We start from the raw sequence: 23370 nt of genomic DNA on the forward strand, positions 1-23370 counted from the left end.
TAGTGCATGTGCCTTCTATAAGCTTCCAGGTACAGTGGGGGTCCCCAGTCTGTGAAAAATTCTGTTTATATGATGGATTGCCCCTTGGGATGAACCATCTTGTTTTCAAGGGGGTCCAACACAAAAACAAAAACACAACATTACAGTGTGATACAGACAGTCAAGCACAAAATACACACATAAACATGAAGGCTCTCAAACACTCATCCACCCACTTATCCTTCCCGCAAAGCCACAGCACCCACACAAAGTCATCAGAGGTAGATGCATCTAGTGACATATGCAATCAAGATATTAGAGGGGTAAGAAGACATTACCATTAGAAGCAGCAACATGGTTTTGTGAGAAAAGGTAGCAGTGATTTCTTAAAAATGTGTAGTGAATTTATTGTTCTGATGTTTATAGGTAGATTGTTCCAGTCAGAGGGAGCTTTGTAGTTGAATGCTCATCTGCCGATTTCTTTATTAGTTTTGGGAACAAGAAAAAAAGGCTGCTGAGTATGTCTTAAAGAATATGAGGAATTGTGTGGTGTTAAATGTTGTTTTAAATAAGAGGGAAAATTGAAGTGGATACAATTGAAAATACATTGGAGCCAATGGTAATGTCTTCTTGCATTCAGGGGTAACCAGTTCAAAGTTTCATACATGGAGCAGTGATGACTTTGGTAGGGACACCTTAAAACAAATCTGCAGAGGCTATTGTAAATAACATTAAGAGGTTGAAGATGTGTTTCAAATGTATTCTGATAAACAGTGTCACCATAATCCAGTATTGGTAATAACAATTTCATAACAATTGTTTTCCTCATCTGTAATGTAAAGCAATTTATAGAGCGATAGAGAATACCTAGGTTGCGACTTAATTTGTTTGTAATGGATTCAATATGTTGTTTAAAAGACAGAGCGGGATCAATCCAGAGACCCAGGTATTTAAAAGAGGAGACACGTTAAAGGGATGATCCATCATTAAAATAAATGGTCAGATCTGGAGTTTCTCCAAGGCCTTGTCTAGTACCAAGCAACATACAACATGATTTATTTTTGTTTAGTGATAGTTTGTTGGTTGTAAACCAGTTTTGAACAAGGGCGAACTCACTTTGTAATGATGTTTCAATTGAGGATGTATTAGCATTGGCTGTATAGATTACGGTGTCGTCAGCATATAAGTATATTTGACGTCTGAGCAAATTTTGGGAAGATCGTTAATGAAGATGGAGAAAAGAAGTGGTCCCAGGGATGAGCCTTGTGGCACACCCTTCTCGACAGTCAGGTAATTTGATAAGTTTCCGTTAAAGCTAACACACTGGCGTCTGTTATGAAGGTAGGAGTTGAACCAAAGTAGAGTATTTCGAGTTACACCAATAGAATTAAGTTTGTCCAGAAGTAAATAGTGGTCAACAATGTCGAAGGCCTTGGTTAGGTCGAGAAAGATTGCACCAGAGAGTTTGTCGTTTTCAGAGGCAGAAAAAACATTGTTTGTAAATTTTAAAAGAGCTGTAGATGTTGAGAAGTTAGGTCTGAAGCCAGACTGGCATGGAGACAAAATGTTAAAGATAAACATTTATACTGTTCAGCAAGTTTTTATCGCGTGATGAAGAACGGTCTAGCCAGTTGCTGTTGAAGTCGCCTAGGATAATCATTTCACACGGATGTTCAAAAGAAGTAAGGGTAGATACTATGCATTTGGTTGACTCGGTTTATTTTCATGAAATTTTAACTTAACAAAAAGACATTCAAAGAATGAATGGGGTACTTTAGGAGTGGCAGGTTCAGACACAAAATGAGAAGAAACATATATAGCCACACCTCCTCCTCTTGTGCCCCTGTCAGCTCTATATAACATATAATTATCAAGTTCAACTTCATTGTCACAAATTTTGCTGTGCAGCCATGTTTCTGAAAAGGTAAGAACATCAGGTTTGTGCTGGGCGACCCAGACTCTGATTAAGTTAATTTTTGGAAGAAGGCTCCTGATATTCAAGTGTATAATTTTTATGCCTTTAGCTTTATCAATTATATATCAGATTGAAAGTGATAATGGGGTGGAGTGGGATGGGGGACGAGTCTGGGAGAGAGAGCAGGAGAGCCACACGAACACACACACAGGACACATACACAAGACAAGAAACAGTACGAAATAAAGCAAATAAAATAAAACAAAAACAAAAACAAAAAAGCTGCATTTTGGAACAAAACTAGCAGCTCAGTCTGCATAGAATGGAAGCGATTAGTGATCAAAATTCAAATGATAAAGCTAATTTGAAAATTCAAATGCATTAACAGAAATTATTTTTAATTTTCAGAATGAGTGTATTATTTGACTCAAAAATAAAATGATGATTAATTTATCTAATTTGAATTTTAGTTTTCGACTTCAAAAATGCACATTCTTTGACTAAATTAAAATGAAGAAAATTACATTTGCTTTTTTATTTTCAAAAAATGCCCCGCTAAATCTGTATCATAATTCAAATGAAAAAGCTAATTTTAAAATTAAAATACAGTAACAGAAGCACGTTTTAATTTTCAGATTATAGGTGCATTATTTGACCTATATTTAAAATGAATATTCAGTCATCCAGTTTGCATTATACTTTTGCTCTCTATGTATGCATATTGTATGACATCATTCAAATTAAAACAAAAAGGTCTTTGGCTTTTCGTTTTCAAACTTGCTGTGCTAAAAAGTGATCATAATTCAAACCAACTCGAAAACGAAATGGCAAAGTGGACGACGCAGGAAAGTGACGTCAGACGATCGGAGTGTTTTTTTCAGCGCACACTGAACTTTCAGCGAGCATGACGCAGCAGCTTTATAACCAAGCTGTCAAGTGTCACGCGTGACACCATGCCCACTATCTCTGACCGTGAGAGTCACTCAGCATCTGCAAGCCGTGAAATTCACACAAACATGTCCTAAGACCAGTTTATTGATAGATTATAGCTCACTCTCTTCTCTGCTTAGAGAAAACAGACATTTTTTAAAAAGTAATCCCCCGTTAAGTGTGTGCACGAGGATGATAACTAATCAGACCTATTTGTTTTTCTTGTACCAGGCTGTAAACATGTTGTATGTGACTTCCAGTGTTCCTGCAGCCAGCCTCTAGTGGACACTCGAGGAACTGCAGGATTTTACACTTCAGCATTGGCTTCATTTTTCAACACCGAAAGTTGCCACTTGGCTAAAACCCATCAAGCACAAAAAACAGAGATATTTGTGGTTTTGTTTTTTGTATCATGTTTATTTACCTCAGGATTTCATAAAAACAACTTTTTAGACTTTTACTTAATGACTTGCAGGAAATGTTGTCAGAGTGGGCTTCAACAGTTAAAAGCCACCATGGTTCCTGTACCACTGGGCTCTGGCAACAACATCATTGGAGTAGTCTCTACCGGTTGTGTGGCCATCAACGTTTTCATAAGAATGGACAAAAAAAGGGATCACAAAATCGGGATCCCTTTGATCCAGATTAAACTTTTTGAAAAACTGGGCCCAGGGTCTGTGTTGATCATCTTTACACCAACAAGTAGAATATTTATGTCATCACGGAGCAGAAGCTGAAAGGTTTGTTTCACTCACCCACTAAGTTGACATAAGCACAACCCCCTTCAGCAATCCCCCAGCATCTTGTTACATTATCGACCAGTTATTACATTTCGGGTTTTGTTACATTTTTTTAATAACATTTCAGGCTTTTTAAAGGCCTCATCCTCGGCTTCAAGTGGACCGTCTTGCAGTCTGAGTTGGATAAATCTGGTTGTATCCAGTTTTTTACTCACCCATACGTGGTGAGTGTTTGTTGTTGAGGTCATTCATCAGTCAAACCCCCCACCCCCCCCCACCCCCCCACCCCCCCCTCCCATACAGACAGTAGCCTGTAAACTGAACTTTAAAATGTTTTCTGATTGTTTTTCAAAGAGCTCATGTGATGTGATGAGTGAATGTAATATAAATTATTTGGTTGTTGGTTTCTTTATTAACAACCCCCTTCAGCAACCCCCCAGCATCTTGTTACATTATCGACCAGTTATTACATTTCAGGTTTTATTTCATTTTTTTATAACATTTCGTGTCGTTGTTACATTTCGGGCTCTTAAAAGGCCTCATCCTCAGCTTCAAGTGGACCGCCTGACCACAAAAAGGGAAGCAGTAAGAGCTTGTGCTGTTCCTGCTGGGTTTTATAAAACTTCTTAAGCAGTGGAAACACTGGTATGTACAGTCAGAGCTGTGCAGGCCAGCTATCAAGAGCAGAGGAAGGGAGGGGGAAGTCTTTTGGCAAGATAAAGCCGAGATAGTGGACCCTATAAAAGCCAGTCACTGAACACACCCATCCTGCAAAAAGAACAAACAGTGTGTCACAGCTCAGTGTGCTACAGGCTTCATCCTCAGCTTCAAGTGGACCGTCTGAACACAAAATGGGGATCGGTAAGAGCTTGTGCTGTTCATGATGGGTTTTAAAAAAACTTCTTATGTAGTCAGAGCTGTGCAGTAGTTTCTCATCTTCTTCTTGTTGATTATTTTCACTTTTCAAATGTTCTTCATTCATAACATTCAGCCGGGCTTACAACTCGCTTTCATCAGTTGGACAGTAAAGTCTGTTTATTAAACCTTTTTTATATCTGTGTGGGTTCTCAGTCATGCAGGTCATGGTAAATATGAAGCTTGATCCAAAAGCAACAGGACTTGGTTAAATATCTTTCCATCCAAAAGGAGAGGCGATCATCAAGGTCTTCCACCAAGTCCAGTTGTCTTTGGAATGAACCGTTTTAAACATATGGGTTAGTGGTGGGCGATATAAAAATCTCAGATCGTGAAGGATTTGAACGTGCTGACGATCTGCCAAAGCAGAGAGATCGTAGAACCGGGCTAATGTGTTTATTCTCTCATGCTGCAGTTTATGCTCCTACACAGACGCGTCTCCCCCTCCCCTTCTGTCCCCTTCTGCTCCTCAGTGGTGAAAACGAAACTTAAGAGTAATGTCCGCAAAAACCACTTCATCCCGGTTACATGCAACTGTTGTGATATTTTTCCAAACCGACACGGCGTGAGCAACAGTTAACTTATTTGCATATTTTGGAGAGTTAAGTTTACATCTCGGATAGCGAAACCGTTTAACGAGCCGGAGAGACGTTAACAGTCTGCAGAGAGACAGACAGAGAGGAGCTCAGACAGACAGTGAGGGGAGATATAACCCCGGTGTTTCAAATGTTGCTGTCAGTGTTTTCTGCTCTCTCTGTTTTTAAAAGTTACTAACAAGCCTCTCCACTCGAAGCTCACCTGTGATAACTGAACCTATAGGGATTAGGCTAAACGACGTTATGGAATGGAGGGAGGCGATCATATCAGCGAGGTCCGGACCTTGGCTGTTAATTTTTTTAACAGTAGGCCAACAATCATTTATTTCTATACTTTGATTTCTATGCATGCTGATGAAGTGATGTCATGCAGCAGCTCTTTGTCCTCTCGTTTAGTGTGCAGCAGGCAGGTGAGAGTGAGTAACCATGGTGACTGTTTGTCTGTCAATCAACGATGTCCCGCCCCCTCTATGAATAAAACTCTTCTTTCAGTAAAACTTACTTTGACCATGTGTCACAGAATTAACACATTCTGTATTATGTTTGATTATATATAAACTAAACTAAAGTTAGCCTAATAATGTCATAAAACCAACAAAGCCTGCAGAGCCTGTATGAAGCTCCAGCTGTAGGAACTCTGCAGGACTAAATAGAACAGAAACACAAGAACTTGAAGTCTACATGTTTTTAAATGAATGCATCACTGCGAAAGACATTTCTGATGTGAGTGCATATGTGAAAACGGCTAATGTTGATTGAAACTAATATGATAAACTGATCATTAGGGTATTCACATGGAGACTACGGAGACATCATGAAGTTTAAGTCTTCTGGAGCTTCAGATATAACAGCCCAGCAGGACGGGCCGACGCGGGCTAAAGGTAAACACTGCAGTATAACACAAGAGGACTTCAACGTTACTTTGTTGTGCTGAGTAATTATTCCTTTTGTTTGATCTCTTTCAAGGTGTGGACGCATCTCATGCACTGGCAGAGGCAGATTGGGAAAGAATGAATAAGTACAAGGATGACATCTTCTTTGTAGCAGATCAATATAAAGTCGATCCGGCTGTTATTGCTGGCATCATTTCCAGAGAGTCTCGGGCCGGAAATACAATTCAAAAAAAGGGCTATGAAGGCTGGGGAGACTATGGCAAAGCCTGGGGACTGATGCAGGTTTTTACAAATATCTATATATTACTCACACTGGAGCCTCACATGTAGACGGTGGTGATTCCAGAGTCTGTTGGGGCCCTAGGCAAAAAATAATTGGGCGGCCCTCCTACCGGCGTTCATCACCATTACGTCTCCCAGTGTCCCGACGCTTACTCCTCTTCCTCTTTTTCTCTCCTATAGACTAATAATTCCTCTTCATTTTTATTCATTGACTGTCATTGACAAACACTGGTTTCAACAGCAATAATTCATGCAACGCTAAGCAGGGCACCGAGAGTGAGTGCTGACTGATGGGGCCCCCTTAAGGCCCTGACACACCAAAGAGACCGTCTGCCGTCGGTTCGTTGCTGAGTGGTCGTCACCCTCGCCCTCGTTTTTGCTTAGTGTTCAGCTCCATCGATACCCATCGGCCCTAGTTGGCCTTTTTTTGGCCGATTTCACATCGATTGAATCGACATGTGCCGGTGCAGTTGGGGGTAGGAATCTCTCTGATTGGCTGTTCAGCTAAACGAAACAGGAGAGCCAGAGCACGTGAAGAAATACAGAAGCGCCTCTTCTATTCTTGTTACAATAATTAAAGGCTGAATATGCAATTTTTCACACTTCATTGTAATCGAAATCAAGTATATAAAAGTTGTTTAATTGAGGGACTAGAGAAAAGAAGAATAACATACTGTACTCACTGCTTAACTGTGTTTCTAGATCACGCTCATTTCAGGTAAATTTACATGCAGTGTGAAGATACGAGCGTAATAAAGATCGCTAGCATTAGCATGCTAACACAACAATGCACTGCGAGTTGTTTTGGTTTCATGCTGGTGCTCAAGGGCGACATCTGCTGGATCAAAAAATCACATATTCTGCCATTAAGGTCCAAGGGCTGACAGCGCCAGCGGCATTTTCAACTTTTTATCAGACATTTTTCTCCATTAGAAGTACCTATAATATGAGTGTTGAACGACAGCGGTGAGAAAATTGTCTTCTTGTATCACGGTTTAGTTTTCCGCGTTCTTCCTCATCCACTTCCGGTTTCCCCTTTTTGGAATGACGATTACAGACTAGCGCCGCCTGCTGGCATGGAGAGTTATTTCCTCTCATGCATGCGCAGAACGTACGTGGTGGTTGGTCGGCGGCTGTAGTCTTTGCGGTGTGTTCTAGTGCAACTTTTTGGCCAAGACAAAAGGCGTCGTGCGCTGATGTTGTGCCCTGAAAAAGGGTATTATGAATAAATGTGCTCAGACACGATGCTTCCTCTCTGGCAGCGTCATGAAGAATCACGGCTGAGAGCAGAAACTATCTCTTTACACTGAGATACCTATCCTTTATTCATTTCTACTTGTCAAAGCCACAACTACTGATGTGAGAATTACTAACACCTTGTTGTTGTCTCTGTAGGTTGATGTCCATCCAAACGGAGGAAACCACAAAAAAAGAGGAGCATGGGACAGTAGGGCGCACCTGAGCCAAGCTACAGGGATCTTGGTTGATTTCATCAAAAAGATCCGTAGAAAATATCCAAACTGGAGCAAAGAGTATCAGCTGGAAGGTTTGTTTTACTGAACCATGCAGTGGACTTTCACAAGCACAACCCTCTTCACACAATCAATCTGATCTTACTTTTATTTGATTCTGCAGGAGGGATTGCAGCCTACAACTGCGGGGATGGAAAAGTCGACCCTAAAGATGCGGATAAAAACACGACAGGTGGCGACTACGCCAATGATGTTTTGGCCAGAGCTCAGTGGTACCGAGAAAAATACAAGACTTTTTTGCAGTCCGTTTGGGGGTTCTTTTTTGGATAGCAAACTACAAAACAGAATAAAAACCACTGATGGTGTTTCTACTAATCTGGCCCAAAGTGAGAAGATGCTGAAAGAAATGTATAAAATAATAATCTCTGTATCCTCCCGTACTACTTACTAAAACTACTCTGCTGGTGAAGATTAGATACCGCCCAGTTAGGCGCGTAGCTGACATGATTGACAGGTGGGTGCGGTGTAACGGTTTGTCAGGAGGTTTAAAACCCGCCTCAGCTCCAGCTCTCAGCCTGTCGTTAGGTTGACTGAAAGTTAGGCTTTGACAGGATTTCCAGCATGGCGGCTGCTGCCGATGATCCTCCGGAGCCCCCTGCAGGAACACATGGGTGACGTCTGTTGTGGATTTTTCTGTTGGTAATAAAAGATCTCAAGTCAACGTCTTTTGTCTTTGAGTATTTTATTGCATAAAATAAGAGTTCTTTTGCAAAAGGGCTAATCAGCTATAAAAGTAACGTCAGTCACAAGTGCATCAAAGATTCCTGAGGCAGTCCCGGTTGCAGAGCATATTTATACATTCACATGGTGTAGGTATATTGCATATACATGAGTAATACAATGTCATTGGTTTCAGCTTGCCCTAGTGGCTACGCCTTCTGCTAGTCTGCCCGGTGATTAATATCCTACACTTGGGCCAACTGAGCTTTGTTTCTTGACACCACTTTACCAGTTTCTGTTTCAAAGTATGGTTCTGTCACTCGACAGCGCCACCTGACTGTGGATGATAAGAACAGTGAGTTTTCAATTCAAAACGCAACTGTGTGGAAAGCTGTTGTATGGCTTCCTTGACAAAATGTGAGCCATTGTCTGAGGACAGTTTTTCAGGGATTCCCCACCAGGGAATGATTTCTATTAGTAAGGCTTTCACTACTACTGAGGCGGTGGCATGTTTGGCTGGAAAAGCTTCTACCCATTTAGAAAACATGTCTACCAGTACCAGACAGTACCTTTTACCCTCACTGGGGGTTAGTTGGATGAAATCCATCATGACATGTTGAAAGGGTCTGTCTGGTGCTGGTGCTGGTCCTGGATTATTTTGGGCACATATCAAACAGTTTTTACAAAAATCAGCTGCAAATGTAGAAAATAATTTTGTGAACCAATGTTTTTGAACTACAGCACATACCCCTCCTTTGGACACATGGTCAAAACAGTCTACGAGGGAGACAAGTTTAATCATCTGGACCTCTCCATACACCCGCAGAGAAGAGGCAGCCATTTTGAGACCAGAGCTTTCGTTCTGCAGGGGTAGAGAGAGAAGCCAGAGTAGACAGGAAGGCTGTAGGGGAGGGGGGAGGAAGTTGAGTCAGTGTGTAGATAAGAAGTGTGAGAAGTGCAGGCAGCTGCGGATTTGGCAGCTGGATCTGCTCGAGCATTACCTATAGACACCGGATCTCGGGCAGAAGTGTGTGCAGCACATTTGCAAACAACAATACTAGCTGGTAGGAGGATGGCTTCTAACAAGGCTGCAACTTTGTGATGGTGTAAAATGGGCAGTGCCCTGTGCAGGATCTCTGAAAGCAGAACCATCAAAATAGAAAATGAGGTCAGGGTTAGTGAGAGGTACATCTTTCAGGTCCGGTCTCGGGGTGCAGGTGTGTTGGAGCTGTTAGGTCTCTTTTGTGCGCGATGTCTCTCAGTGTTCTCTCCATCTCGAAGAAATTGCTAATAAAATCTCGACATTAAGAACACATGCCCAGGAAAGAAATAACTTGTTTTTTAGTCATGGGTTTAGGTGTCTCTGCCACGGCTTCACGTATGGGTAAAGGTGAGTAAAAAACTGGATACAACCAGATTTATCTAACTCAGACTGTAATTAAACCTTTGTGTGTGTAGCTCAGTCTGATTCTTGTAAACCAGCTGCCTTCACCTGATTCTCTCCTCTTTCTCTACTGACACATCAGCTCACAACACCTCCTGCAGGCAAGAGGGAGAAACACCAGACAGCACGAGGAAGGGAGTGACGTCATGAGGAAAGTGAAAGTGACAGCACTGAGTTATAAATACAACCGGAGAGTGCACAGAGGGACATTGTGTTGTTTGACATCTCAGCTGTGAGGAGACCACCAGAAGAGGAAACATCAAAGATGGGTGAGTGCTCGTCTGATGGAATTTTTCTTGAGGGAAGTCAAGTTTTACGAATTTCCTCAACAATCTGTTTTTACTTTTAGTTGAACTTCATTTCCTCATTTCTCTGTGCTTTGTTTAACCAATGTCTTTATTTCTTGTTCTCATTTTATTCATAATTATATTTATTTTCCCTGTATATACTCTCCTGCTGTATTGTTTATCAGAGTGACTGAAACATCCCATCTTCTTCCCCCAGGGATTAAATAAAGTGTTTCTGTTTCTGTTTCTGTTCAAAACTGATCTTATAATAAAGGTATCATTTGCAGGTTACGGAGACATCATGAGAGTTCAAACTACCGGTGCATCACAGCAAACGGCTAATCAGGACAATCTGGGATACTCAGGTAAGTAAGCTGTGAAACACAGGAGCTCATTTTATATGAAGTAGTTCAATACAGAGGTGCTGCTTGTCAACATGCAAGGCAGGGGACAAATCCTCTAGATTTACTCTAAGGATGTTTTTTTTATGTGCTGGTCAAAAAAAAAGTGATGGGACATTTGTCAGACTTTAAACAAACCTGGACCACTGAGCTTCCCACCATGAGCCTGAAATCAAAAGAAATCCAGTTTGTGAAAACGGTCAATATCAGATTTGGTCGCTCCGAGTCTACTAGCGCTTTTTTTCTGTGATTTTTTTTTTCTCTAAAGGAGTGAGAGCATCACACACCATGGCCCAGACTGATGCAGGCAGAATGGAAGAGTTCAGGTCTAAAATCAACAGAGTGGGGGCTCAGAAGGGAATTCCTCCAGCTCTGATTGCTGCCATCATCTCCAGAGAGTCTCGGGCTGGAAACGCAATAAAGAACACTGGAGGCTGGGGGGACCATGGCAACGGCTGGGGACTGATGCAGGTGCTCATAAATGCTACTTTTTTTACTCACATGATTTTAGCTTAGCATGATTTTCTGATGATATAACCAGCTTTCCTTCAAACATATGTAGGTGGATGTGAATCCAAACGGAGGTGGGCATACTCCAGAGGGCGCTTGGGACAGCGAGGAACACCTCAGACAAGCCACGGGCATCTTGGTTCATTTCATCGGACGGATCAGTAAAAAATTTTCTGATTGGAGCCCGGAGCAGAAGCTGAAAGGTTTGTTTCACTCACCCACTAAGTTGACACAAACACAGAAATGGTTTGATCTTATGTGTGTTTAACTCTCCAGGTGGGATTGCAGCCTACAACATGGGCGATGGAAACGTCCATTCTTATGAAAACGTTGATGGCCACACAACCGGTAGAGACTACTCCAATGATGTTGTTGCCAGAGCCCAGTGGTACAGGAACCATGGTGGCTTTTAACTGTTGAAGCCCACTCTGACAACATTTCCTGCAAGTCATTAAGTAAAAGTCTAAAACGTTGTTTGTGTGAAATCCTGAGGTAAATAAACATGAGACAAAAAACAAAACCACAAATATCTCTGTTTTTTGTGCTTGATGGGTTTTAGCCAAGCGGCAACTTTTGGTGTTAAAAAATGAAGCCAATGCTGAAGTGCAAAATCCTGCAGTTCCTCGAGTGTCCACTAGAGGCTGGCTGCAGGAACACAGGAAGTCACATACAACATGTTTACAGCCTGGTACAAGAAAAACAAATAGGTCTGATTAGTTATTGTCCTCATGTGCACACACTGAACGGGGGATTACTTTTTAAAAAACGTCTTGAGGTTGACTGAAAGTTAGGCTGAGACAGGATTTCCAACATGGCGGCTGCTGCTGCTGATCCTCCAGCGCCACCTGCAGGAACAGATGGGTGACATCACTCAAGCTTCAAACATTCATATTTACAGTCTTTGGTTTTAGCAGGGATATTTTTTTCAAGTGTTTATCAGACAAGTACAGAGAAGTCTTTGTAATAATAATAATAGTTAATAAAGTTGAGATATATACAGTATATACCTCTCATCTCATGCCCTCTCGTCTCATGACCTCTCGTCTCATGCCCTCTCGTCTCATGTCCTCTCGTCTCATGACCTCTCGTCTCATGCCCTCTCGTCTCATGCCCTCTCGTCTCATGACCTCTCGTCTCATGCCCTCTCGTCTCATGCCCTCTCGTCTCATGACCTCTCGTCTCATGCCCTCTCGTCTCATGCCCTCTCGTCTCATGCCCTCTCGTCTCATGCCCTCTCGTCTCATGCCTTCTCGTCTCATGCCCTCTCGTCTCATGACCTCTCGTCTCATGCCCTCTCGTCTCATGACCTCTCGTCTCATGCCCTCTCGTCTCATGCTCTCTCGTCTCATGTCCTCTCGTCTCATGACCTCTCGTCTCATGCCCTCTCTTCTCATGCCCTCTTGAATTAATCTCAGAAACCATTGGGGGTCTAATTTTGTCGATGTTTTTAAGCTGTTTACAGTTTTAGTTAAATTGCCCACGGTATCTATTTTTATTCCTGCACAGGTTATGTAAAATTGTATAGGTCTAGCTTTTGATACAGTTAGTCATCATGTGTTACTGGGACAAAAATAAATACATATGGTTTTCATGATGTTACACACAATGGGTAAAACATCTCTTCAACAGAAGCCAGTTTGTTTCTGTCAAGGATTGCTATTCCAACAAAGCCAGGATTGCATTGCGGGGTTCCACAGGGGTCCATTTTGGGACCGTTATTATTCCTTATCTTTATCAATGATTTGTATAATGTTTCACACGTTCTGTCTCCAATAATGTTTGCAGATGGCACAACCTTCGTTCTCTCTCATTCAAATGTTGATGAGGGATGCTAATATTGGTTTAACTGATTATCTGAAATTGTTTAAATTGAATAAATTACCTTTGAATTAAAAAAAAAAATCAAACTGTCATTTTCACTGGCAAAAAAATGATATTCTAAGGATTTGTCCAAAATTACAATAGAGACCATTTCAACATAGATTCCTTTGAGATGTCCCAGGTATCAACTACGAGATTTCTGGGAGTTTCTGTTGATGAGAATTTGAGTTGGGTTAGCAGGAAAATAAACAAATCCCTTGGGATCATTCGAAGGGTCAATCATCTCGTCACCTCCAGTTGTCTCCTTACTCGTTATTACAGTCTAATTTATTCATATCTTGCATATTGTGATGTAGTTTGGGCTAGTACTTTTCCCTCGAATCTCCATACATTTCTGCTCCTCCAGAGACGCTTTGTCAGGATGGCGATCAGAGTCCCGTGCTTCTTCTGCTCCTTTGTTTCAGAAGCTCCAGATTCTCAACATTTATAACATCAATATTTCTCAAATATGTGTTTCTATTTTTAAAACATTGAGTGAAGGGAATATCCCTGAGCACTTCAAGAGTGACTTTATTTTTAATTCCCAGGTCCAGTCATGCTCAACATGTGAAGCTTTAGTTCTTCATCCTCCGAAATGTTTGACTTTCAGAAGTCAGTTTTCGATTTGATTTAGAGGCAGCAAATTATGGAATAATTCCCATCTGTCAAAAACCTGCTGCTCAGTTAAATGCCTGAAACAACATTTAACTGCTATTACTCATTATCCATTTATTCATGGTTTTATCAGAAGTTTTCATACACAGTATTTTTTGTACAGGCTTCAAATAAGGTCTTTGAATTTTCTGCCTCTTCCTGCACTGAATATTGTCGCGGCTTGAAACGGCAATCTGAACAGCGCTTTTGTCAGACGATTGCCAATGGGTTCTGAGATTTCTATTGTCCCTTCTTTTCTTTTAAATGTCCCAATCAGAGTTCAAACAAGATGAGAAACTCATGTTCGTTGCATCGTGTTTATTAAGTGTGAGTATCGCAAGGGAAAGGAAAACATTACATTACAGAGTATTTCCTTCATTTTCGGAAAAGCTGCGAACAATCAAAAGTCTGCATTTCTTTTGTACCACTTTGCTCTGGCCACAACGTCATTGGAGTAGTCTTTGCCTGTTGTGTTTTTATCCACTTCCCGGTAGCTATCGACTTTCCGATCCCCACAATTGTAGGCTGCAATTGCTCCTGCAGAATGGAATACAAACAGGAAACAAAGATAAGTAACGTGTGAAGACATGTTCAAGTGTGTGCAAGTCTCCCGGTTCAGTACAACAAACCTTTGAGCTGCCTCTCCTTGCTCCAGTCGGGAAATTTGTCCCGGATCTTTTCAATAAAATCAACCCGTGGCTTGGCAGAGGTGTTCCTTGCTGTCCCATGCACCCCTTGGCTTGTGCCCACCTCCCTTTGGATTGACATCAACCTACAACATATGGACAAACACTGCTGTAAATGTCTCTCCACCTGAGGCTGTAGATGATGATGATGATGATGTGAGATAAACAGAAGCATTAATTACAACCTGCATCAGTCCAAAGGCGTTGTACGCTCTTCGGCTCTGGTCATAGTCCCCCCAGCCTCCAGTACTCTTGATTGTATTTCCAGCCCGAGACTCTCTGGAGATGATGGCAGCAATAAGAGCTGGATCGATGTCATATTTATCTGCTGCACTCTTGATTTTAGACTTGTATTGTTTCATTCTGTCCAAATCATACTCTGCCATTTTGTGTGACGCCTCCTCACCTTTTAGACAGAAGAGACACAGAAAACAGGAAACACAGCGTTAGTGCTACAACCCTTAGTCAAAGTCAGCTCGTGTTTCTTTATTGCCGCACTTACCAGAGTATAGCAGCCTGTCCTGCCGAGCCGTTTCCTTTGAAGCTCCAGTAGCTCTAACGTCCATAATGTTTCCATATCCGTCATCATCTTCCTCTTCACTGCTTGAGGACGCTAATGTTCAGAGTGTTTCATCAACAAACAAAAAAAGAGGAAACATATTTCATCTTACATTCAGCTGACATATTAACAACTTCTTAAATACGGGCATGTGATAACACACATTAAGGCCATGTTTACACATAAAAAAGAATAATTTTACATTTAAACTTTCAAAAATGTTCTGCCTCCAGAGGATGACATTTGGATGAAAACCCGCTGTGCACACAAATCCCATCAAAGGACTGAAAACACTGGAGTGTAGATGCCAGGCCAGTAGTTGGCGCTGTGACTTTGTAGTAAAACAACTCATGCATGTTCAAATACCATAATCTGTAAATATTAATGTTTGAAGCTTGAGTGACATCACCCTTCTGTTCCTGCAGGGGGCTCTGGAGTCTCATCAGCAGCAGCCACCATGCTGGAAATCCTGTCTCAGTCTAACTTTCAGTCAACTTAACGACAGGCTGAGAGCTGGAGCTGAGGCGGGTTTTAAACCTCCTGACAAACAGTTACATCACGCCCACCTGTCAATCAGGTCAGCTACACGCCTAACTTGGATAACACATATCATTCATAAAATCAAAACGGAGCCGTTTAAAACATTCACCCCCCGTACAGTGTGTGCCACGATGACAATAACTAATCAGACATATTTAGTTTTTTGAACCAGGCTGTAAACTTCTTAATTTCTGCTGTAAAAACAGGCTTTTTTGAATGGGTGTGTATGTGACTTCCTGTGTTCCTGCAGCCAGCCTCTAGTGGACACTCCAGGAACTGCAGGATTTTGCAGTTCCGCATTGGCTTCATTTTTCAAGACCGGAGGTTGCCACTTGGATAATACGCTGTATTCCCCACATTCCAGTTGTCAACACTTCCATTTCTGCACTGGCTTCATTTTAACACTGGAGGATCGTGATTGGCACACGTGTGATAACGAGTTAATTTATCAAGACTTTGAGAAGACGTCTGAAATGTTCTCGGCGTTACAGGAAAAACAGAGTTGATATCCCGAGGTGACAAGACAAATAAGTCAAGATCTCAAACGTTCTCGTTATTACAGGCAAACAGACACTTACAGTTTCCTCCCATGGTATCCTCTGCAGTTCACGTGAAGCTGAGATCCAACTGAGCCTGGTCCTGCACACTGTCAATAAAAGAATAAAAAAGTCGTTGGAGTCCTTTAGAGAGTATGATAAGTAAGTCTCAGTCTGGATATGGCAGATAATATTCATGTCATCAATATCTCATTATTGCCATGCAAGTACATCTTCCTTTTGCACTTTTTTTTGTTTTTTTGAGTGAGCAAAACCGTTGTGACATGTTTTAAAGGCCACACCACTGATGTGTTCAAATTGAAGCTGCTGTGATGCTAAAGACACAACTTAAAGACGTCTCAGCTTGTGTTAAGATTCTTATAAGTGGTCTTATAAATATGAAACTGTGAGTAAAATAAAAATAATCACTAAGTAAATAACAACGCACCAACCTTTTTCCTCCTGTTCTCTTCTCTGGTGATCTCTCTGCAGCCACAGCACAGCGTCTCTGTCTTATCTTTGGTTCATTTGTTTAAACGTTAGGCTCACTTTCACTTTCACTGTGAGTTTCTGAACCAGGCACCCCAAGCCTGTCTGATGCATTATTTCCTGCCTCCTGTTTTCTTCTACTTGAGCTGAAATACTTGTATCACCAGAGCATTCAGGAGCAGAATCTAAAGTTAGAAGGAGGACATACTGGCTGCTGCATTGTTGTCAGAGAAGCCAGCACTTCAACATAGCATGTTTCCTTAATGTCTGATCACTTTATCATTTCAGTCAGTAGATATGTTACTGATTGGTCCTTTAAGTGTAGTGGAGAAAAAGTGTAAGGTTGCATGAGGAGGAAATGGGTTGGTTTCCTGGTCTCTGCAGCTGCAGTGTGCAGTTGATGGTGTGTGTCACTAATCACCCTGGACCTGCAGATGGTGCTCATGTCCATGAAATGAACAACTCACTGAATTTGCTTCTTATGCACAACCGGAATGTGTTAAAAAATCATAGGCTATAAAAGCATTCTGCAGTATTGAGTATTAATCACCCTAATGAAAAACATTAATTGCAAAAACTGTAGACATGTCGGGCTGTGTAAACAATTGTTTAAGAAGTAAAATGTGTGTATTAAACTAGTGTTGTGTAACTCCTCAGACCTGCAGCTTCCCTGGTTCAGCGTCACTCTGAACGTTTGGCTGCCTGACTGTTTGTGTAAGGAGGTTTGTTTTCTGGGTTTTCCCATGGTACAATGAACTCTACAAAACAAACAGTCTGTTGAGTAAAGCAGCACCAATCAGGTCATCTTTAGTGCGTGGGAGGTAACATTTAGGGTCATGTTAGAGCAAAGATTTACGGGAAAATATTGTGGCTGAGTAGGTGGTCTGGTGGGTTCCTCTTTCAGAGTCCTATTTGGGTTTTTCTCAAACCTTGGACTCATGCATTAGGGCTCAAACTATCGCCCTGGTCTGAAGCAAATTTGGTCGACGAAGCAGCGGGAGTAACTTGGGGTTAAGTGTCTTGCCCAAGGACACATCGGACATGTAGCTGCAGGAGCTGGGGATCGAACCCCCGACCTTCTGGTTAGAAGACGACCGACTCTAAAACAAAACATTAGAAATGCAGAAATGGATCTCTGTGTGTTAATTTTACTACATGTACAATAACTCCTGTAAGTGTAAAACACAATAAAGAGACATGTATAAGAAACAATCATATTTGATAAGGTTGGTGAGTTCTGTGTCTTGTCCTGTTCTTTTCTCCAAATCCTGTAAAATATAAAGAGGAGGAATGAGATGGTTGTGACATACAGAAGGACCGAGATTATCGTTCTAGATCAACATCTCACAAAACAGTTATCATGATTACATAAAAATGCATTGAAAACTAAAAATAGCGAGAAAAAAAATTACAAGACAGTATGCTTAACTAGAAAAAGATTTTGTTAGAGAAAAGTTAAAGGAGCAGTCTGTAAGATATCTATTGACTGATATGATAAAGGTACCTTACTGTATGATCAGACATTAAGGAAACATGTTGAAGTGCTGGCTTCTCTGACAACAATGCAGCAGCCAGTATGTCCTCCTTCTAACTTTAGATTCTGCTCCTGAATGCTCTGGATTTGTTTGGACCAGAGAAGGTAGGCGGTTTTAAGGCTCCGCCCCCACACGGCCATTTTGGACGCCCCTCGGTTTGCCAGATATGAGAGCAGTTATCAGGTCAACAGGTGTTGCAGTGATGGAAGCGGTCAAGAGAAGTGGTTGAGATAGAAGTGATTGTACCCGACCTAAAAAGCCTCTGCATGTTTCTAATAAGCTCCACGAGCAGAAACGTGCTCAAACTAGGATCAATATTGGAGATGCTTTTGAAAAATGGAGAGAGGTTAGAACACAGAAAGGTTTACAGACCCATGCAGAGCTGGATAAACACTGAAGTGAACTGCATGAGCATCGACTCTAGAGAGGAGGGGGCGGGGGAGACAGCTCTCTACAATGTTTAGAATTTGGACTGCAGTACCCGTTTTAAACACTAGGGTCAGAGTTACATACTGCTCCTTTAAGAAAAACAAACAGCCGGCAGTAATACCTTGAAGAAACATAAATGTTTAAGGATGCTGAGCTTATCCTGGTTGTCTTGTCATTCTCTGAAGTGTTCCCAGCTTCTGATTTCTGAGAAGAATGCGTCTCCGGGGCAGGTGGTGTAGTTTACCACCTGTCTGTGGCCATGGATGGTGAAGTTGGCTTCAAGTTTCCCTCCGTCTACTGCGCAGCGGACAAGACGATGACGCAAAAGGCCCATGGCGTGGCGAGAGGGCAGGCTTGAGGTGTAGTCTCCAATGATTGACACGCCGTACCCTTTGGAGTTGCGCCCCCTGGTGTGTGTGCCGAGGTGATTCCAACCTCTGCCTTCATAGACGTAGCCGTCTGAGCCAACCACAAAGCTGAGAGAGCAAATAGAATACAGCACATGGTTAGTGAATTCACAATGTAGCCCATGCACAAATTGAAGGATGATATCAGACACAAAAATAAATAGAGGAAAGATTTTTGTTGTGGCATTCTTCTTTTTCCTGCTCCACTTTTCAGAAAATGTGTGCTCAAACAGGCCGTTTGGAGATTTTCCCTTCATGACATCACAAAGGGCAGTAGCCCCTCCCCCAGGTGGGTGACACTCCCACAGCTAGGTGTTTGTTCTGCCCTCTGAGTCTGCCTTCTCACCATAAACAATAGGACATGGTGCACGGTCATAAAGAGGCTTTCGTAATAGTTACAGTCTGTTTCAAAACCAGTTAAAGGGCCCATATTCTGCTGTTTCTGGTTTTATATGCTCTTTAGTGTGTTTTCCAAGTGTCCTGTGCATGTTTAGGCACATCTATTTGCAAAAATTCAAAGTCTGCGTAAACGCGGCTTCTCCTACGTCCTCCTGTTAGCTGTAGCTGCATGTAACGCTCGGTTCTAGCCCCCCTCGAAAAAAAATTGCCAGTGTGACGTCTTGTCAGTGTGAGATCACTGATCTAAGCCCGTTGGCTCGTTGTGGCCCAGCAGCTCATGTTGCACGCCCGTTAACTTCTGTAGCACGCCCACGATATGCCGCAGCCTGCGGTAGCACAGTAGTGCTAAGGTGCTAATGTTTATGTTCCAAAGTGGCCGCATTCCCAATATGGTAAAAGGGGCGGGACATTTCCGAGAACCGTGCTGAGCGACTGACCAATCAGATCAGACTTGGCACACGTGGGGACTCTGAACGTGGGCACTTCAGAGCCTTAGAGAGAGAGTCAGAAGCGAGCCGGTGCATGGAGCGACAGTACATGAAAACAAACACTTTATTCGAACTTTAGCTATTGTGAACATACTTTAGTAGGTACATAGATTAAATATACAAACCCCAAAAAGGACATAATGTGGGCTCTTTAAAGACTCCTTGCAGGAGTTTTAAGCTAAAAATCCTGATGCTAATTATGTTAGCCCGTAAATGACAATTTCCTTTATGTGTTAGTATCAAGCTAATGAGGTAAATCCTCCTACATCCTGGTCCATTTGGGAGAAATCCACAACCCAAACTTTATAATTTGCTTGTTTACTTTATTCTCAAACTAAACCAAAATAAAATGTTTTAAGGGACTAAAATTAGTATAATAGAATATTTACTTACTTGCAAAACCGCAAGATTACTTTTCATGTTTTTGAACATTTATTTAGAGACAATGAGTGATGCTTTAAACAGAGCATGCCAGAAGTTTCCCCCTGCTTCCAGTCATCATGCTAAGCTAAGCTAATGGCGCCAAGTCTTCATGCACAGACAAAAATAAGCAGTATCAACCTTGTCCTTTAACTTGCAGCAAGACAAATGAGCATGTATATCTTAAGATGTTTTTTTTATTCATATTAAGGATGGTTACCTGTATCCAACATCGTTCCAACCACGATCTTCCTGGTGGAACCTCTGCATTGATCTCATGCCACGAGAGCAGTTTGGGAAGGACAGACAGGGCGAGGACGGCTCGTAGGTGTGGTGAACATAGAGAAACTGGAGGGGCAGAGACAGAGGGACGGGTGTTCCCCGGTAGTCTTTTGCACCCCACTGACAACGAGGGATTATTTGAGGGCAGTCTGAGGACAGGAGGAGAGAAGATGAAGGTTTGAATATGGTATGGGATATTTGATATTGATACTATTTTGGGTAATGAGAAGGATCTTTGTCTCCAATACTTACCCCAGTATTTGTGCACAAACGCCTTCAAACCATCCTTCACTGCCTTCCCGACCCCAGTGTCCATCGCAATCCACTCGGTCTTCTCCAACTTCCAGACTAAAGCCAACGTCTCCATCACCTGGCTGTAAAGATCCAGCGGCTCTAGAATTGATCTAGAAATCTCCCTTCTCTTCGGGCTGACATGGCCGGTCACCGCATCGAGACCCTGCTCTCCACTCAGGCTGAAGCTGTAGTATCCTTTTAAGATCTCACTGAGGGGCCGCGGCTGTTCAGACGCAGGTAAGGTGCTAATGTCCGTGCCCAGAATTGCTCCATCCATGCCCCCGCTGATAACAGCATCAGTGGCCAGAGTGGCTGGATGAGAGAGCTTAAACATCCTAGGGCGGTCCACGTTGTCCCAGCACCCGTTAGGCCCCATGCGAGTGGATGGCGGGAAGTCCTGGAGGCTGAAGAAAGACAGGCCCAGCGTCCGGCCTAAAGTGAGAGGGAAGATCCCGACAGCTGGTCCCCCTTCCATCTTGACTTTTAATCCTGATTCGATCCCTAGAAGTAAAGGTGCGAGGGCTACTGTGGTGCCGTCTGTAGCGAGCACCACCCCTCGTTCCTCTCCTTGATCCGTCACAGTGTGGTGGATGGCCTTGTCGAAGAAGCTAAAGGACGAGGCGTTGAGAATGGCTGTCTCGAGCATCTCAGCGTCGCTCAGATTATAGGAGGAACCCAAAAAATGGACGGTCATCATGTCGTCGTTTCCTGCTGTCCTCCGCAGGGCCCTGACCAGAGCCAGAGGGGGCAGATCGGGGTTTGAGTCTTCGACCTGCTGAACAGCTTGGATGAAGCTGTCCATGTTACGCAGATGGAGCCCTGACAACAATGGATGAGAAACAGAAGAAGTATTTGATCAATGATGAATGGACTTGAGCTTGTATAGCGCTTTTCTAGTCTTCTGACTACTCAAAGCGTTTTTACCCTTTAGGTCACACCTACACCTTCACACACTGATGGTAGAGCTGCTCTGTAAAGTGTCCCTCAGTATTAACTAACTAGTGTCTTGCCCATCCACATGTGACTACAGGAGCTGGGGATCGAATCCCCGGCCTGTTGGTTGAGAGACGACCGACTCTGCAAACTGAGTCACAGCCGCCTCGACGTGAAGTGGAGCATTGTGTTCCAATTATGGACCGATGAATGAACTAAATATACTCTTAAAGGGGACATATTATGAAAAATCCACTTCTACAGTTTTTTTGAACATATGTTTGGGTAACCTGAGAGTCTACAGACCCACAAAATGTGAAATAAACCCATCCAGTCCTTTGTTTGTGGTCTGTATAAGTCTTACAACACAGAGAAAAATGCTCTGTTTCAAATGTGCTCTCCTTGTGATGTCACAGTGGGATTCTCCACCCATGGACTCCAACCCCAGACTAGAGCAAAACATTTTGAGCAGGTCGGCCATTTTTATTCTCACTACAGAGGAGTGATGTCTACTGAGAAAACTCAGGGGGGGGGGGCTCATTGCATTTAAAGAGACACACACACCAAAACGGAGCGTTCTGAGAGAGCTGGTTTATACAGGGTCACAAACCTCCTCTGGTGCTTGATTCATGTTATATTTTAAACACAGCACAGATGTTTCATTTAGACCACAGAGGGACTGTTTGAAAAGGTGGAGAAGGGGGATGATATGTGATCTTTAAGTAATGACTTAAAGATCACATACTTTACTTTTTTTCATATGAAAAAAAGTAAAGTCAAACTCCCTTTTTGTTTGTTGGGCTCAGCTCTGTGTTCACACTGACGGCCCTGTGCTTCTTTTAGTTTCAGAGGCTCAAACATGTTTTTATTTTGCAAGAAACTGTCCCTCTCCAACCGTTCTGCCATCACTCAGGGGCCGCTCTTTCTTCACAAGTGTAAATTTTTTTTTAATTTCCCTCGGGATCAATAAAGTATCTATCTATCTATCTATCTACAACTCAAGCTGAACCAAAAGACCTAAAAAACGTCAAAGAAATAAGAACCAACTCAACTTTGAGCTTCATGTCCGAATGGAGATCGGTTTTTACAAACACTGAGGGAGGGGAGTAAGGAAATATTTCTCATCAAAACTCTCAAATGAAGAATTTAATATGAATGTTGACATATTTTGAATAACTGAACTCACCTGCCGGCCTGCCATGAGTGGTGAATACGATAAAGAATAGAGCCCAAACAAAACATGACAGTCCAGATGAAGACATTTTGCATCTCCTGCTTGTCGCCTCTTCTACAGAAGAACATAAACCCGACCTCCTCCAGGCAACAAGAACGATAACGATAACTCCAAAAGTGAGATCAGAAGGAATCCCGACAGAAACCTTTTAACGTTCAGGCTTTCCAAAAACAACAGAAACAGACCGAACAGTGAAGTTTTGCTCAACACGACTCCTGAGACTTTCCGAGTAGGTGTATTTGTATAAACTGCAGTGTTTTGACCAAATAGGGAAAGTACTCTTTGTCCAGTGATGGCCCAAATATTGATTCAGCCTACGGTGAGTTAAAGTGTGACATGAGGAAAACAGATCCCTGGCCCTGTTAAAAGGTTGATCACACAGATTATTCATCATTGTTTTTCCTGTTCAGACGTAGATACATCATGTTTATAGACGTGTACAGCTTCACTCAAAGAGATAATAGTATGACCTTCAACAAACAAAACTAAAGGGAAAGCAGATTTATGGTTAATATTTAACGTATCTCGTGTGATGTGACTC

At 42.3% G+C, this 23370-nt stretch overlaps 3 protein-coding genes and 1 pseudogene across 3 annotated transcripts; 2 read left to right on the forward strand and 2 right to left on the reverse strand.

The window, feature by feature from the left end:
* Positions 1–4210: 4210 nt before the first annotated feature.
* Positions 4211–8443, forward strand: LOC132992972 (lysozyme g-like). Its single transcript, XM_061062592.1, has 5 exons — positions 4211–4425; positions 5861–5956; positions 6042–6250; positions 7646–7796; positions 7886–8443. The coding sequence occupies exons 1-5, from the start codon at positions 4416–4418 to the stop codon at positions 8050–8052; spliced, it is 633 nt and encodes a 210-aa protein (XP_060918575.1). The 5' UTR covers positions 4211–4415; the 3' UTR covers positions 8053–8443.
* Positions 8444–10011: 1568 nt separating this feature from the next.
* On the forward strand, positions 10012–11604 carry LOC132993004 (lysozyme g-like). Its single transcript, XM_061062640.1, has 5 exons — positions 10012–10155; positions 10461–10538; positions 10843–11045; positions 11137–11287; positions 11361–11604. The coding sequence occupies exons 1-5, from the start codon at positions 10152–10154 to the stop codon at positions 11495–11497; spliced, it is 573 nt and encodes a 190-aa protein (XP_060918623.1). The 5' UTR covers positions 10012–10151; the 3' UTR covers positions 11498–11604.
* A 2295-nt stretch (positions 11605–13899) lies between these two features.
* On the reverse strand, positions 13900–16673 carry LOC132992980 (lysozyme g-like; annotated as a pseudogene).
* A 937-nt stretch (positions 16674–17610) lies between these two features.
* LOC132992882 (N-acetylmuramoyl-L-alanine amidase-like) lies at positions 17611–23090 on the reverse strand. Its single transcript, XM_061062445.1, has 5 exons — positions 22782–23090; positions 20621–21481; positions 20307–20517; positions 18494–18848; positions 17611–17676 (listed from the first exon to the last, which is right to left on the reverse strand). Exons 1-4 carry the CDS (start codon positions 22855–22857, stop codon positions 18545–18547), a joined length of 1452 nt encoding a protein of 483 aa, XP_060918428.1. The 5' UTR covers positions 22858–23090; the 3' UTR covers positions 17611–17676; positions 18494–18544.
* Positions 23091–23370: the final 280 nt, after the last annotated feature.

The sequence above is a fragment of the Labrus mixtus genome, chromosome 2 (assembly GCF_963584025.1).
Source record: "Labrus mixtus chromosome 2, fLabMix1.1, whole genome shotgun sequence".
In the NCBI taxonomy this organism is placed as follows: Eukaryota; Metazoa; Chordata; class Actinopteri; order Labriformes; family Labridae; genus Labrus; species Labrus mixtus.